At 38.4% G+C, this 18,412-nt stretch overlaps 1 protein-coding gene across 4 annotated transcripts in view; it reads right to left on the bottom strand.

The window, feature by feature from the left end:
* The window catches only part of cadm3 (cell adhesion molecule 3), a 65,937-nt gene that overhangs the window by 14,348 nt on the left and 33,177 nt on the right, over positions 1-18,412 (bottom strand). For 2 of the 4 annotated variants that reach the window (XM_089131091.1, XM_089131092.1), the window contains exons 3-9: positions 13,951-14,100; positions 10,163-10,315; positions 8,741-8,878; positions 8,452-8,622; positions 6,942-7,032; positions 4,466-4,638; positions 560-580 (exon numbers count right to left, since the gene is read on the bottom strand). In XM_089131091.1, the coding sequence (XP_088987217.1) occupies positions 560-580; positions 4,466-4,638; positions 6,942-7,032; positions 8,452-8,622; positions 8,741-8,878; positions 10,163-10,315; positions 13,951-14,100 (897 nt within the window). Of the gene's footprint in view, positions 1-559; positions 581-3,847; positions 4,208-4,465; positions 4,639-6,941; positions 7,033-8,451; positions 8,623-8,740; positions 8,879-10,162; positions 10,316-13,950; positions 14,101-18,412 lie in introns of all 4 variants that reach the window. The other 2 variants (XM_089131094.1, XM_089131093.1) reach the window with 2 other exon arrangements.

The following is an 18,412-nucleotide window of genomic DNA, read 5'->3' as shown; positions in this document are numbered from 1 at the left end:
AATATTCCGTTTCACTTGGAAATACGTCACAGCACTGGAGAAAAATCGTTTGTAACTTCCGGTTCACGGGGACTTTAACTTCATTTGGCTTCTTCCACCCAGGTACATATGGCTGGAACTCCCTGTAGCAAAAACTGAATTGCATCAATAATAAATCTCATTCATTTTTCTAGGCGAGATTGTTTTCAAATTGGCTGAAAATGCAGTTTTTAGCATCAACCTAATTCAGTATTAAGCTTTCAATGAACCAACAAATTTGCACTGATATTAATAGTTTTCCATGTAATATCAAATGTTTTGCTTTCATGAACAACGTTCCTGCTCCATTAACTATGTTCATAATGACAGAGCAATTCAACAGAGAGTTGTAGCTAAAAAAACACCCAAATCCATCATAAATTGAGACAGGCTGATGAAAGAGAGATAGAGGAGAAAAATAGGAACACAGAGATTCACTCAAAGATAAAAAAAAATAAATAAATAGACAGGACAATATTGAAAGAAAAAAAAGAGGGAAATGAAGAAAAAGACAGAAAGTTAGAGAGAGAGGTGACAATACCTGCAGCGTTTACTCCAGCTTCTTCTCAAGAGGGTGAAGGGATGAATGGATGGGTGGATGGATGAGTGGATGATGGATGGATGGATGGATGGATGAGGACCACATGTGTGGAGGCACGAGATGTGATGCAAGAGAAGGAACAAAGAGAAACGATCAAGAAAAACTGTGTGAGCGTGCGTGCGTGTGCGTCTGTGTGAGCTCACTGAACACTATCAAAAAAATAAGTATCTCGGAAGAGAATTAAAGGGGATTTCACGTAGCGAAATAATAAAATAATTGTAGCAAATGTTTGCTAGAGGGAAGGTATGGTGTCAGATTGTGTTTCTGGATAATCAGAGGCTTTGCCGTGAGATGTGCCTGGTTAAATCTGCATTACAGTCAAAGCTGACAGCAGATGCTGCTCAACATGCTTCTGTGATACTGCACTGGAGATCTCAGTATACATCTCTTTCTTTTTCACACGCACAAACACAACCTGCTCGATTATAAAGTGACACATTCAAGCTGTTCCACCCATACACCCGGGCATTTTTGGTCATTTTGTCTACACATGTACGTGAAAGATGAATCAAGCGTGGACTGTGAATCAAGTGTTTGTGTCCGGGGGGTTGCTTCTTTTTTTTTTATTTTTTTTATTGTTAATCCATAAACATGTACATGCATTAGAAGGAACAGTTCACCTATAATGGAAATTCTGTCATAATTTTCTCATCCTCAGGTTGTTCTAAACCTGTATGATTTTCTTCTGTGGAACAATAAAACGTACACAAATAATATTTTGAAGAATACATTTTAAAGGATATCCTATATGTAAATGAGAACTGGGGCTGTCAAGCTTTGAAAAACACACACACAAAAAAAGCATTATAAAAGTCGATCGATATGTCTTTCAAAAGTCATTCAAAAGTTGTATGTGTGGAACAGACCTACTAAATAGCTTCCATTAAATCCAGAGTCAGAACTTGAGAACCGAATAACTCTATATTATAAACCAATCTTTTAGAAAACTTTTGTAAACTAACTCAAATTAAATTTAAATTAAAAAAAAAAGTCAAAAGAATTTGAGTAGATTGACTAGATGAGTAAATCATCTAAATCAAAAGAATGATTCATTCACAAATTGAAAGTTATCTCGCATGAAAAAATGTTACATTGTATTTTTGATGATTAATCTATGACACACTTTTATGCTACTCTCATGATGTTTTTTGTCATTAATGAAGCTTGACAGCCAGAGTTCTCATTAACATTAATTATATTCACTTATAAAAACATTTACCTTTTGTTCCATGCATGAAAGAAATATGTCATATGGGTTTGAATCAACATGAGCATGAGTAAATGAAAAAAATAAATACATTTTTGGTGGACTACAACTTTCAGTGGACACACTCAATCATTTTCCTTAACTTTCCTTAAGTGATAACCATTTTATATACAATGTTGGCAAAAAAAAAAAAAAAGTGGGTCGAAAAATTTCTTACAGTTGTACTGCTTAATATTTTTGTGGAACGCCGAACGCGTGATCCATTAAATTCAGGATTGTTTTGGTGAATAGACAATGAAAAGGTAAAAGTCTTTTACCAATTTATTGTGGACTTGCTGATTAAAAGTATTCGTTTATTATTTACAGACCCCAAACTGAAAAATAAAGTATGCAAAAATTACGTTAAATATTATTATTAATATATGAATTAATATATAATTATATATATACAGTATATATATACAGTATACACTCCCCGGCCACTTTATTAGGTACACCTGTCCAACTGCTCGTTAACACTTAATTTCTAAGCAGCCAATCACATGGCGGCAACTCAGTGCATTTAGGCATGTAGACATGGTCAAGACAATCTCCTGCAGTTCAAACCGAGCATCAGTATGGGGAAGAAAGGTGATTTGAGTGACTTTGAACGTGGCATGATTGTTGGTGCCAGAAGGGCTGGTCTGAGTATTTCAGAAACTGCTAATCGACTGGGTTTTTCACGCACAACCATCTCTAGGGTTTACAGAGAATGGTCCGAAAAAGAAAAAACATCCAGTGAGCGGCAGTTCTGTGGGCGGAAATGCCTTGTTGATGCCAGAGGTCAGAGGAGAATGGCCAGACTGGTTCGAGCTGATAGAAGGGCAACAGTGACTCAAATAACCACCCGTTACAACCAAGGTGGGCAGAAGAGCATCTCTGAACGCACAGTACGTCGAACTTTGAGGCAGATGGGCTACAACAGCAGAAGACCACACCGGGTGCCACTCCTTTCAGCTAAGAACAGGAAACTGAGGCTACAATTTGCACAAGCTCATCGAAATTGGACAATAGAAGATTGGAAAAACGTTGCCTGGTCTGATGAGTCTCGATTTCTGCTGCGACATTCGGATGGTAGGGTCAGAATTTGGCGTCTACAACATGAAAGCATGGTCCATCCTGCCTTGTATCAACGGTTCAGGCTGGTGGTGGTGGTGTCATGGTGTGGGGAATATTTTCTTGGCACTCTTTGGGCCCCTTGGTACCAATTGAGCATCGTTGCAACGCCACAGCCTACCTGAGTATTGTTGCTGACCATGTCCATCCCTTTATGACCACAATGTACCCAACTTCTGATGGCTACTTTCAGCAGGATAATGCGCCATGTCATAAAGCTGGAATCATCTTAGACTGGTTTCTTGAACATGACAATGAGTTCGCTGTACTCAAATGGCCTCCACAGTCACCAGATCTCAATCCAATAGAGCATCTTTGGGATGTGGTGGAACGGGAGATTCGCATCATGGATGTGCAGCCGACAAATCTGCGGCAACTGTGTGATGCCATTATGTCAATATGGACCAAACTCCCTGAGGAATGCTTCCAGCACCTTGTTGAATCTATGCCACGAAGAATTGAGGCAGTTCTGAAGGCAAAAGGGGGTCCAACCCGTTACTAGCATGGGGTACCTAATAAAGTGGCCGGTGAGTGTATATATATATATATATATATATATATATATATATATATATATATATATTAATAATAATTATTATTAATATATTAGGTATATTGGGTAAAATAAAAATAAATAAGCCCCTTTTAGCACACATGTGGATAGATTTTGACTGGTGTAAAATGTTTTGATCGATCATTGCTGTCTCTTCTCAGTTCACTCAGGTAATCATGCCTGTCCCAATCCGCTCCCTCCCACACACACACACACACACACACACAGATAGAGAAACTGGCAACTGTGATCAGTGGCACTGCAGAGGAATGTTAAAATGTGGTTAGGTTTGAGTGTGTGTACACTGGATTACCTGTAAAGGTGTGCACTCCATTCAGCCGAGAAACAGATGATGGAGTGGCAGGAGGGGAGGAGGAGGGGGAGGGAGGGGTACGAGTAGATGGAAGAGTGAGATCTGGGAAGAGAGCATTGGAAAGAGAGGTGGTGGGAACTTCAGGAGAGGGAGGGAGGGTGGGAGGAGCAGAAGGAGGGCGAGTGGAGGAGATTGGAAGAGTGGATGTTGGGACGGTAGTGGAAGACGACGAAGAGGAGGGAGGAGGAAGAGTTTCGCCTTCAGTACGGGGTGAAAGGGAAGTTTGAGGAGGAGATGTGGGAGAAACAGAGGATGAAAGGAGAGTAAAGGTGGGAATAAGGAAGTCTGAATCTCCCTGGTCTTGGAAGATGAAGGAAAATAAGAAAAAAAATGACAACAGAAAACAATGGATGGAGAAAGGGATGGTGGATGAGAGGGAAAATGGAAGAGGAAATAAAAGAGTGTGTCATACAAAAAGAGAAACAAAAGAAAGGAAAGTAAATTCAGAAAAAAAGAGACGTGAACGTAAATGTAAAACAGCAGAAAAAATAAATGATGACGAAAACCACTCTCCTTTCCATTCCTCCCTTCTCGTCGTTCGTCTCTCTCATTAATTACCTTGCACCAGGAGAGTGTGCGATACGTCCCCCATGCCGATCCCGTTATCAGCCTGGCACTCATAAATGCCATTATCCGTTTTGTTGAGTGATTCGAAGCGCAGGAACGCACCATCCACCTTCGCCAGCGGGGGGAGCTCTCCATCTTTCCTCCGCCACACAAATGCAGTCGGCCTGAGAGAGAGAGAGAGGGGGAGAGAGAGAGAGATTACATTACAAAACAGACCACATAAACAGTGTTTTGAAATTTCACATCAAAAGAAAAGCAGAAAGAGTCGTTTAATTGAGCAGATTGAAGGGTTTTGCAATTTGGCACACTATCAAACGAGCTGAGGAGCAAAGAGGGATGCTCTGGAAAGAGTCCCGAACACAGCGAAGCGCAGTCACATGTCAAGTGAAATGAACCAGTTAATCAGAGGGGAAAGAAAACCATGGGTGCTTCTGCATCCTCGTGTTTTAGCTCCACCCCTTTAGGCTGCAAGGGTTAGGGTTGTTTCCACTCCCAGAAACAGCTGCTATCGTTTAACTCAGTCAGGATTATAAGTGAATTTATGAGTGGGATTTGGGACAGGGCCAATGTTTGTGTTCAAATAAATCTCCTGAATACTCTCCCTGTCTGTCTTCAATTGGTTAACCAAACAGATAGCCCCACCCCAGTAGTTGAGCCAAGTAGTTGCTGTGTTGTGCTGGTCTGGTTGGTACTCAAAAGAACCGAGAAATGTTTTGAATGCGCCACACAGCCACATTGTTCACACTTCCTGGGGAAGTCAACTTACTGCTGGGATAAAAGAAAGAATTTTAGCATCAAAAAATTACACGCTTCACCTCTAAAATCCCCTCATATGCCAAACCAACTGTGGCTTTTTTTTTCTGAGAGTCCAAATAAGCGTGACTGTGTGTGTTACAGGGATTTAGAGAATTAAGATGAGGACACGGGCACAACATTATTTGAGCGCATGAATAAATCAAATAATATCATTTTGATTGATGTTGATATGGTGCTGTAATGACTAAACGAATACATTAGTCTACTCTTTCTCTAGCTCTGTCATGAGATGTATTACTTGCAATAGAGTAAGACAACAAAACAAGCAAGGATATGTTAGGCTATATCAGAGAAAGTGTTTCACAGAAACTGGATAATATATGATAGTGAGTGACATAAGCACTACTGTTTAAAAGTTTAGGGTCAGTTCTGCTCACCAAGGATTGATAAAAAAATAAAATAAACAGTATTATTGTGAAATTTCATTACAATTTAAAAGTTAACTGAAGTGAAGGCCAAGTATGGCAAGCTATGCTTGGAATGTCTTTACTGTCTCTTTTGAAAAATGTAATACATCCTTGCTGAATAAAAGCATTCATTTATTTTTAAAACTTCTTACTGACCCCAAATGTCTGTGTAGTGTGTACACAGTACATACTGTACGTCTGTGTGTGTTTTCCTGGTAAACCCAAGGCTTCTGTGATGGGTAGGTTCAGGGTATCGGATAGAATATACAAAACAGTTTGTACAGTATAAAAATAATTTTGTCAATAGAGAGTCCCCATAAAACACGGAAATCCAACATATGTGTGTGTGTGTTCAGCAAAAAGATCATTACAGACCCTGTAAGTGCCACCTCTGACACTACAGTCTCTTCTTCAGATACAACCCCCTATTTGTGCTCCCATTCCAGTAAGGAAGAGATAGAGGGTAAAAGCAAATGGGAAAATGCGACAGAAAAACACTATGGGATGTCTAAATGTGGTTGAATAGCTCTCAGTGTGGTACTAATGGATGTCAGAAGCCATAATGATATGTAATGCGATCCTGTACCAGTAGAGGGTGATCTTCAATTACATTAACTTCAATTTCCAGGGAGAAATATTTATTTGATATAACCAGGTTTAAGTAGCTAAAAATGTAATAAATATATCTGAAATAATAATGTTTCATCCGTTAGCTCACAAAAGGGAGTAGTTGAACTGACTGAGATCTTCATCTTCATCTGCATTTAAAACTACCCTACACTCTTAGAAGAAATGGTTCTATTTAGAACCAGAAATGGTTCCATCCCCCGCTTCATATATGGAACTCCAAAATGGTTCTATATAGAACCATTGTTTTGGTAAAAGGTTCTATTGGCCAAGTACGGAACCCCAGGGTTCTATATAGAACCCAGAGGAACCATTTTTTAAAAGTGTATAGAACCTTTTAGGGGTTCCAAATACGTAGCGCTGATAGAACCAGAACCTTTTCTTCTAAGAGTGTACCGTATGTAAGGATCTCTCTGATCCCCTTTTCTGTCTTCTATCTTTATCTGATATAACATCAAGGAAAATATCTCTGTAATACTGTCAAACAGAACTCTGTGTGTTTGTGTGAGTGTTAGAGAGAAAGAAGATCAATAGGCTGACCATTTTTAGCTTCATACATAAAACATGAATGTCAAGGATGGAAATGAGAGAGTGCATTGTGTGTGTGTGTGTCTTACTCTGGATTTCCGTTCGCCACGCACTGCAGGTAAAACTTCTCTCCTTCTCTGGGCAGGTCACTCTCAGGCTGAATTGACACGCTGGGAGAAACTGAGAAAAAGCACAAACACATTTCTGAATAATGAGCCAGACAACAACACCAAAACAGCTGTTTCAGATTTTTTTTAGCAGATTTAATTTTTTTTTAAAATTTATTGAAGAAATATAATAAAAAAGTGATATATTATAACACGTTTCTGAGGCTCAAACAAGTAGATGATGCCAGCAATGCCAAGGTCATGTGGGTTTGATCACAGGGAATGCATGAACTGATCAAATGAATGCAATGTCAGTATACACTCGGGTTGTACATAAAGGGTTCTATCGGGCGCTTCAGATTTGGAACTCCTAAAAGGTAACATATAGAACCCTTTTAAAGGCTTCAATCAAAAGAAACATTAAGGGTTCTTTGTAGCCAGGAAAAGGATCTATATAGAAATAAGTAATGGTGAAAAACAGTTGTGATGTGTGAACGCACATCGGTTTATTTTTATTACAAAGCCGGCCCGAAGTCTGGCATTCTGGCACTCTATTTTATTGTTATTTCATCTGACTCCATAAATGAAAAGGTTGTTAATGATATGTGCATCATTAAATATAAGCGAATGTTTGAATATTCCTTTAACTCAGTTAAAATAATCAAAATGTAAGAATTTATCATGTCAGGTCAACTTATCATTCCAATTTCATAATCAGTTCAAAGATAATCAATACAAAACATCAAATGCTCTGAAATAAAGAGAAGAAATGCAAACCCGACAAATAAGAAATACATGAAGCTGAGAGACTCTCATCTGAAGTACAGAAAAGCGCCCAGAGCTTCCTGCTACATTTCATTATATAGACAGACCCCATTTATGTAAACATAAATTCACAGCCGAAATTCATCTTAATCACGATCCCAGACTTACTGGGGGCAGAAGTTGATTTACATCGAACCATTTGCTAACAGTGAGAATTTGCACTTTGTCAACATCCTCCTTTGTGTATGTTATCTCTAAACTCTTAAAAAATGTATGCATCATATCATAAATTCTCCAATTAAAATCAAACAGTCTATGCTGAAAGCACCTGTCTGATATGTATATATCATCTGCGATATAAACTTTATTAGCAGAACTTCTGCTGACTGACATTTCTACAATCACACATTAGTATAGCGTCATACCATTCAGCTCTACACAACATCTACATTTTTAGAAGAAAAGGTTCTATATAGAAACTTAAAAGGTTCTATCAGCGCCACGTACACTATTTGGAACCCCTAAAAGGTTCTATACACTCTTAAAAAAAGGGTTCCTCTGGGTTCTATATAGAACCCTGGGGTTCCATACTTGGCCAATAGAACCTTTTACCAAAAAAATGGTTCTATATAGAACCATTTTGGAATTCCATATAGGGAACCATTTCTGGTTCTAAATAGAACCATTTCTTCTAAGAAGCCTTCTGGCTTTTGTATGTGTGTCTTACACAAGACGCTGAGGGGTTGTTCTGTCTTCTTGTCTCCATTGGCAATGGACGCGTGATCCACCTCACAGGCGACCAGAGCGTTGTTATCATTCCTTGTGACAGTGAAGATGAGCTCGCTGGTTACTGTGTAGGTTGGTTCTTCGGGGTTGGACTCCACAACATCAGGACGCCCTACACATACACAAACACAAATTAAACACTGTAATTACTGAACTACAACCGTTTGAGTTCAAAGTGGATTTTTGACCTGACTGTGTGTGTGTGTGTGTGTGTGTGTGTGTGTGTTTACCCGGTTTCTCCTCTTGATTAAGGTACCAGCGTAGTTTAGCAGGAGGTTTGCTGCCTGAACTCGTGCAGGTAAGAGTAACCGTGCTGCCCTCCTGAACAGCATCTTCAAAACCTGTTATCACCGGCTTGCCTGGAACACCTGTGAGAGATAAACAGAGATGTGAAGTAAATACATTGAATTTCTAGGTGCAATTTGAAGAAACTAAGGGGCTAGATTCTGGCTAGATAAGGGGCTAAATTATGGTTAAAATGTAAATAAAATGAAAACTGGTCTGCACCCTAAGTAGCGGCTCACTATCAACAACATCTAGCTGCTTGTATCAGACCTTCATGGAATTTGCACCAAATTAATTCTGCTCAGATGAATTCAAATGTCCATCATTCAAAAAAAAGGTCAACCGTGCAACATTATTGCTACAAAACGTTAAGTTGTCTCATGGGAATAAACGCAAAAACAAACATACATCATGACCAGGGCAGACTGACTCATGAAAAAAATGACTCTTCTTTTCATGAATCTTTCATTCTCAGTTTTAATAGTTCTGACAAATGTTGTACTATATGAACTCATTGAATGCGCAAGTTACAGCAGTTATCGAATTGACATCTGACACACTTACTGACCTCTAAATTACCCATGGATGGATGGGTGGAGTTGTCTGTGTTGGATTGAATTACAACAATTTTTTTTTTTTAATTTTGTAATGGTGTCAGTTGCATCACCATTTCAATGGTTGTCCATTTGTGGCTAAGATCACTTTGAGAGCTCTTTTAATCATCTAATAGAAAAGCCATGCTTTCAGAAGCGACAAAAATACATTAATTGAAAGGCCATCGTCCATTAAACAAACCGATATTTTCCTCATGCTAAAGATACCCATGATTATAGTCTCAGACTTGTTGTGGGAATTTTACTCATTAGTGAAGATTACTAGGTAGTCTGAGCCATGTGTTTGCATTGAACCTATTCCATGAGTAAAATATAGTTGTCTACGTGGTTGTGGGTGACGTTTCGGGAACATATGGGGCAGGACTTCTGACCTTAGGGACGGTTTATTTCAGTAGCAGTTTGTGTCCTTAAGTAGAGACTAAACAGCAGTAACGGCCATCTGGGTGGGTGAAAGGTACAGCGGGTGAAGAGGAACCTTCAAAAGACTATACGAGCTGTCTCATGTCCACAGTGTAACTGCTGGGTTGACTGGGCCTATTCTTGCAAGAATAAAAACGTATCTTTCTTTATTAATTTGACTCTGAGTGGTTAACGCAGTGATGATGTTTGACAGGATTTTTGCCATAACAGACTTTTAGCGAAATACATGAAGAGCGATGGGGTATATGCTACATATATCAATAATTCTACTGATTCATACCACCTTGACAGAAAAAAAACCCCACATATACACACACACTCACACACACTTACCAAGTACAGTAACTGTGGCTCGTGCTGTCCGTACAGGCATGGTGAAAATGGAACAGGTGTACTCTCCATCATCTGACAGCTGAACTTCTGCGATGGTGATTATCAGCTCTGTAGCCGTGGACTTTACCAACTGGATACGGTTATCTCTCAGTGCTGAGAAAGACAGAGCAGATAAGCGAAACACATACACTACATAGGTGCCAAATACTAGAATTTTTAGCATTTTATTTCCTCCCTGAAAACCATTGTGATTTAGATTTATGTGATTGCTTTCGACCATTTCTCTAACTCTTCCATGTTCTACTTTATCAGACTCAAACTTGTTAAATTTGTTTGTACTGTAGTTCGAAAAAAAAGCCCCATGCAATCTTATGTGTACATTTCTGATCCATACTACATTCATATGACTTTGAAATCCATTTATAATAAGATTTCTTTTAGTATGTCTAAGAGTGTCTTGAGATGTGTATGTAACATTATACTGAGTGCGCAATTTTGTCTGATCTGAATACGCCTCATTTTCGCCTACTCTTTACTCAACTAGCGAACCATGTGACGTTCCCTATGTAGTGAACAGTGAACGAGTCAGCAGTTTTGGATACAGTATGCATGAATGCATAAACGCCTATGTTCTCTTACAGATCTTGTGAGATCAGCACCACAGCGAGATGACAGGCATGAGTACAGGCAAAGTTTCCAGTTTTCTGTTCTCTCTTTCCACTGACAGCTACTCTCTGTTGTTGTTTGAGAAAGTCTCTAGGCATCATGCTGATGCTGGCATTACTACTATCACAAACCATGAAGATACTTTGGATATTGACAACAGAGATTTCACCATGCAAAATGACAGTGCAGACCGTCCTCAGATTATATCTGTGAGCAAGCAAGTCTAGGAAATAAACAAGTTGTACATTTAGGAATTCCATATGAAAAATGTTACAGTTGGCTAGCACTGTTCATCAGAGTAAGCCAAGTGGCGAAATACTGGATATTTATATTTATGTGTTCATGTTGCAATGTCATATTCATGATTTCGACATTGATTTACACTTGTCTTTCTCTTTTATGCAATGATTAAGATATATATATATATATATATATATATATATATATATATATATATATATATATATATTGAATTAGCATCAGTTTTTAATTTTAATAATAAAATATTATTTTATTTTGACTTATTTAGGGTTAGCTTTATTTAGCTTTATTTTTTTATTTAATATTATTTAGTAATCATATAATATACATTTTTTAATATTACATATAATATTTACTATTATTTAGTAAACTTATTTTATTTCAACGTTTCTAATTTTCATTTAAGTTTTTTTATGTTTAAGTTTGTCACCTAATATTTCAGCCCGTTCTCATCCCAAGGCGTGATACATGACGCTTTTACCACAGCGTAGACATCCAACGCACATGGCACCCTTTAGCGTCAATATGAGACGCAGATATATATGGGTCAGGCGAATCCTAGTGGTCTATATATATATATATATATATGTATAAGACGCCTCCTAGTGGTCTAACCCTAACCCTACCCCAGACCTAAACGTACTCATACTCTGTGCGTGTTATATTGACGCTAAAGTGTGCCATGTACATTGGATGTCTACGCTTTGGCAAAAGCGTCGTATATGACGCCTTGGGATGAGAATGCGTTGAATATTTAATTTTTTTTTTCTGTTTCAGTTTTATTTAAATCATAAAAATAATTAAGTTTTAGCTGTGGTAACACTGTTCTCTTCTGGGATAATGGAGCAAAAATGCAGATGACTCATCCTGCACTTTAGTATTAGTATTTTTGCCCAATCAAGTGTTCTGTAGAATGAAAAAACAGGCTGGCAATGATCGAGAAAACATGTTTAAGAAGTTATTATTTTTGCTAATGGTGCAGAAATTACATACTTCACCTTTGAACAAAAGGAGAACTTGTGTCTACCGCAGATTTACAGTAAATGTGTGTGTGCGCTTCATGGTTTATCAGTAAGTGAAGGGCACTTAATTTGTCTTCATCAGCTGACGGTCTTCTGTCCTCCATCCTGCTCTTTCATGCACACACTCCTCCTTTGTCATTACTCCCTTTATCTCACTTCGCTCATCCACCCATCCATCGTTCCTCCACACTAATCTATTCATCTCTTCACACTTGTGCGCATGCGCGTCACCTGTTCTTCTTTTACTGGTGATCTCTCTCTCTCTTTTCTACACTGCAAAAAAATCTGTATTTTTGTCTTGTTTTCCAAATATCTAAACATCCTTCAATTAAGATTGTGTAAAATTGTGTAAGATAATGAGATTTGGTAAACACTTTAGTTTTAATTGTCACTAGGCACATTAGGATATAGTGAGAATTTGACCCTAAACAAAAGTGTAACAGAGATTAGTTTTGAGAGAATATCTTGATTCGAGTAGTTTTCAAACTAAATTTAATTGGATTTATACTTAATTCAATAGAAAAATAAACTTAATTGGAATTTGAAAACTCTTATGGAAACTCTTATTAGCAAAATTTTGCTAAAATGTATTTATTATCCTAATTTTGAATACTTTAGTTAAGGGTCCAATTCTAACAAATAACTTGTTGCTTATTAGCATGTATATTACTAGGATATTGGCTGTTTATTAGTATTTATAAAGCATATATTATTGCTTTATTCTGCAAGACCTTATATCCCTACCCAATACAACTTAACAACTAACTTACTAACTATTAATATGCAGTAATTATGAGTTTACTGAGGCAAAAGTCGAAGTTAATAGTTAATTAATAGTGAGAATTGGACCCTAATCTAAAGTGTGACCATACATTTATATAGTTTTAAATATTTATGAAAACAAGATGAAATACAACAAAATGTATTTCTTTTCTCCCTTCTTTCAACGATCCCTCCTTCCTTCTCATTCAATAGACTGTTTTCTATTTCTGCTTTTTCATGGTGCTCTCTTGTCGCCTTCTTTTGTTTTCCACTTTAATCAGGTCATTCCTCTATTCTCTCTCAGTCTTTCTCTCTCCATCACCTCGCTTTTCGTTATCACAGAGCCACCTGTTTGTTTTTAGGGTGATATTAATGTTTTAGGAAGGTGTCTCACGCATTCTTTTTGTGTTCGATGTTGGGGGACTAAGAGCTCTGTGGAAATCTCTACGGAAGGGTCCAACAAAAATCTATTTTCTGTTCAGACCAAAGTGGCGAGTAATTGCAGTCACAGACCACAGTCTTAAAAGCGATCGCGTAAAAGAGAGGTCATGAAATGTCTGGTGTGAATTGCCATTTACAACCAGTTTTATCTGTAATTTGACACCTTTTGTGAGAAATAGGATATTACTTAATAAATAAATAAATATAAAATTACTCAACGATTAAAAATGTACAACAAGATTTCATTTCATTCATCAGGAATTGATTGAATTATGAGCCATACTGCAGCCAGACTGAATGAAAGTTTGCTTAAATAAAGTAATGTAAACTTTAGACGGGAAAATATTCAAGAAATAATTTCTTATGAGCCCCCTTTTCACATATATGCTTCTGAAGACTTGAAATATATAACCTAAATCATACAGAATAATTTTGCTATACTTTTGTAGTACTGTTTTTTGTTTTTTTTTTGGTAATTTGTGGCAACAGTACCCATTCACTTTAATTATATGTAAAACAGCAGAGACAGACATTGTGCAAAACATCTGCTTTTGTTCTCCACAGAAGAACGAAAGTCATACAGATTTGGAAGAACATGAGCATCATCATTTTCATTTTAAAATCGATGGCACTCACCTCTCTTCTCTCCAAAGTACAAGGTCTGCTGGGCCGTGTTAGACCACTGGAGGGAGGAGTTATCGTTTTCCTTCACACTGCATGTCAGGGTCACCACCCCGCCCACTGCCACCGTCTCATCTTGGGTCACTGGCTGGAAGGGGTCTTCATCTGGGCAACAAGACAGCGATAAATGAGAAGTTATTAGAGCCAAAAAAGAGAGAAAAACAAGATGGCATTATGAAATGAGATATAGTTAGAGACAGAGAGAGGACGAGACAGTGAGAAAATGAGAGTGAGACTTAGGTGAAAATTAGATGTTTTGTCCCCATCATCATGATCTTTGAGAGCAGTGCAGTGTATTTCTTGCTAAAAAAAGAGAAAGAAATGGAAAAGGAAAAGGAAATGGCATCGTTAAGTTGCCTGCACCTCACGCTGCGGGGGTTGCTAGAGAAGGAAACTGAAGACTACGATTAGCATGAAAAGAGATAGGAAGGAAATTGAACAGGTATGGTAATAATTAAAATGACGACTGAGGTCTCCGAGATTCTGAAGAAAAACAATATATCTTAAAGGGGGCATATAATGCCATTTTCATACAAGTTAATTTGATTCTTTAGGGTCTAAATGAAAAGTTTGTAATATACTTTAATTCAAAATTCTCATTAGTATTGTAAGAAAACACTCATTTAACCTGGTCAAAAACAGCTCTGTTTTCAGCACACCGTTTCAGTGCATATGCCTTTAAATGATAATGATAACATAGATATCAATTTGAACGAGAGTCGGACACGGAACAAGATAACGGCCGCAAAGTAGTTTGACAATTAAGGCTGGAACAGGATGTTTCTGAATGGTTGGTTAACATAATGTCACTTTGATCTATCTTTGTATGTACTGGCAGGGTAAAATTAGAGTAACTATGTGTTTACTGATGTATGTATAACATTACTCAGTTTGTAATAACACAATAACCATAATGCGTTTTTCATTATAAATGTCAGATTATGAATTATATTGAGAACGTTGTACATAGAAAACTTGCCGTAATGTACCCTAACCATAGCCGAATTCATTGTGAAGCGTGCAAGTGATTTGCAAAGATTAACGTTAATATAAAGGTTAACAAAATTTTACACTCACTTCTTCTGGAGGTGCAACAGGGACATGAATAGTTGGAACCGATTATTTTCTCAGGAGCAGCTTCTTAGCAAAACCAGCTTTATTCTGATCCTCATTTATAAAGCAGTCTGATGAGAAAAGATTTGCGAACTGCGCAAATATGAAAGCATTGGCATTGCTCATGGGGAATTTTCCCTTCGAAAACAAAACTCAGTCACTGTGTCTTCAGCGGTTTGGATTTGGGAACATCAAAATGACTGCTGTGTTCGTCATTACATCCACGAACAGAACACCACAATTGCTAGACGCTATTCTGCTCCAGCGTATCAACAATGGCGGACTATGATGACAGTTCACTCGGGGTGGGTCTGGGTGGAAACACTCCAATGCTTCAAACCTTACCTCTCAAGTAGATCCTTCAGGGTGGTGTGGAGAGGATAGGTGTTTAAGTTGCAACATCTAGCTACTGGGGTGCTTCAGGGCTCAGTGCTTGGACCACTTCTCTTCTACATGTACAAGTCATCACTAGGATCTGTCATTCAGAAACGTGTTCTTTCCCATCACTGTTATATGACACAACTCTACCTCTCATTCTATACATCTCAATCTGTCAATTCTTGCTGGATGAAGGGCAACCACCTTCAACTAAACCGTGCAAAGATAGAGCTATTTGTGGTCCCGGCCAACCCAAAACTCCATCACAACTTCTCCATTCAGCTAGCTTCTTCAACAATAACTCCACAGACCACATTGCTAGAGCTGCCCAGTTCTGGAGATTTGCCTTATACAACATTAGGCCTATCGGAGCATGCTACACAACTTCTTGTTCAAGCACTTGTTCTATCCAGACTGGACTCAGTGGACTATTGTAATGCTCTCTTGGCAGGCTTTCCAGTATACCGTCAAAACTCTGCAACTGATCCAGAGTGCTGCAGCAAGAGTGGTCTTTAACGAGCCGAAGAGAGCGCACGTCACACCTCTCCTCATAAAATTGCACTGATTGCCAATTGCCGCCCGCATCAAATTCAAGGCACTGGTGCTTGCCAACAGAACAACCACTGGCTCTGCTCCCTTTTACCTAAACTCATAACTTCAGACTTACGTGCCATGATCAAGAAGCTTGCATTCTGCAAGTGAACGGCGCCTTGTGGTTCCATCTCAAAGCGGCACGATATCACTTTCACAGACCTTCACCTGGACTGTTCCCAGCTGGTGGAATGACCTGCCTAACTCAACCCGAGCTCCTGAGTCTTTAGCCATTTTCAAGAAACGGCTAAAGGTGCATCTTTTTCGGCAACACTTGATCCATTAACACTAAAACTTTCTTTTCTTGTCTCTTCTAATCTATATCTATTTAATAAAAAATAAATATGCAGTCTAAATTGGGAAAGGTCACTTTCATATTGTTGTCCTTTTGCTAGCTTAATTGCTTCTATTGCTCTCCTCATTTGTAAGTTGCTTTAGATAAAACCGTCTGCTAAATGGTTAAATGGAAGAGTAAAATTTTTGTGGTTTTATATTGGTTCCTTAGTGTTTGTAGGGATTGGGGTTTGAGGCTAACACATGTACAGCCCTTCAGGCATCTAACAGATGATGAATTTACTCAAATGTGTCTGTGTGAGTGCGAGTATAAAGGCCAGATGTAATGCCAATGTGAGTCTAGCTGTATGATAATTCCGCCCTGGGCGGCCCATGCTCCACTTTACCCAATAATTACCACTTAGGTTATAATCGATGACCTTTTTAATGCTGACCGCTGCAGGATCAACTCTGGGCGAAACGCTGTCTGAATGTTAGGCTAATGGCAGCTTGAATGGAGCAACGCGTTAATGTTTAGTGAATGCTGGGCAAATGCTAGCTTGATGCTGGCCAAGCTCTGGACTCAAAGAGATTAAACAGGGGGCAAAACTTGGCTGAATGTTGGCCGTATGCTGGCTGAATGAAGGGGCAAATATTGCTAATTGCAAGGCTAACATTGTTTGTTTGAATGCTGGCTTAATCTTGGCCCGATTTCAAATTTTCCAATTTCAAACTGGCCTTATGATACTGCTTTTGTCGGACTCAATCTTGAATTGATTCAGGCTAAACGCTGGCTTAATTCTAGCCTGATGTTTTTCTAGAGGTGGGATTAATCTACTCAATCGCAGGCCAAATGCCGGATTTCCAAGGGCAAATATGTGGGACAAACGCAGGTGCGCTAGGCGAGTGTGAAGCTGGGACGAACTCAGCCTGATTAGCTTAAAAGGCTTTAACAAGATGCTTTTATAAATAGAGTTAGAACAGAAGGGATGAGAAAAGACTAAGTCTCAGCATCTACATCACAGAACATCTGGCTAAGCATTCATGGGCATGTGAAAACCTCATGTGTGCTCAAAACTGACAGTGGTAGAATTAGAGTTTGCCCTCTAATCCCAATGAACCTATGCCAAAAGATAATAGGCTAAAATTAGCCTTTAGCTTTAGCGCACACAGTACAGGCTACTTATCGGCAACCAATTAGAGCAGTGTTAGCAGTTAATAAGCGATTAGTGGGTCACATACACGCTCTCAGTGCAGTGGACAACTGCTGCAGGGGGCACTTACTGAGACTCTCAAAATGGCATCTGATCCATTTAACTGGTTATGTCAGGACACTGACTCGACTCTAATCACTGAGTGGATGGAGTGAAGTGGAAATGCAGAGAGACAATCTGGGTGGTTTTTTTTTTCAATTTCAAAGAGAACGCCACTATGTCCTACTCACTCTAAAGGGCAGAACACTTAAAGTGAGTACTCTGAAGGGTGCAGGGCTTCACTGTCTCACATCTGCATGATTGGGACACACTACACAAATATATGTCTCTGCCACTTTATTTTGAATCGTAAAATTGGCTTGATAACGTACGCAGTAAAATTCATGGGAAATTTTTCATTCTGACATTATTTACTCATCGTGTAATTTCAAACCTGCCTGGAACACGAAAGAAGACATTACTTTTCAACTGCGTTTGTCCAAACAACCAAAGTCATTGGTGTCCAGCCAAAACAACACTATACCCCCACTGACTTTCATGATAAATTGTAAAATAAACAAAAAAAGAACAACAGATATTATTTGTTCCATAAATACAAGTTTGGTATAACAGATGGACAAGAAGTAGAGACAAAAAATGCCTTTAAATTTACATTTAGCAGATGAAACTTCTAAAAGAGGAACAAAGAAGTGCATTAGGAAGCAAGCTAGAGGAAAAGAATTATGCTGAGTAGAGTGTTTTGTGTGTTAAAAAGCCTATAAATCGGCCAAAATATGTCTTTATTTAAATCTAGTGTTTTGCACATTTCTGTGATGGGGTAGGTGATAGAAAATATGTTAATAACCTGA

Source organism: Pimephales promelas, chromosome 5 (genome assembly GCF_988280905.1).
Source record: "Pimephales promelas chromosome 5, fPimPro1.hap1.1, whole genome shotgun sequence".
NCBI classification, from domain to species: Eukaryota; Metazoa; Chordata; class Actinopteri; order Cypriniformes; family Leuciscidae; genus Pimephales; species Pimephales promelas.
The sequence above is the reverse complement of the archived record's forward strand: the minus strand, read 5'-3'. Positions and strand labels throughout refer to the sequence as shown.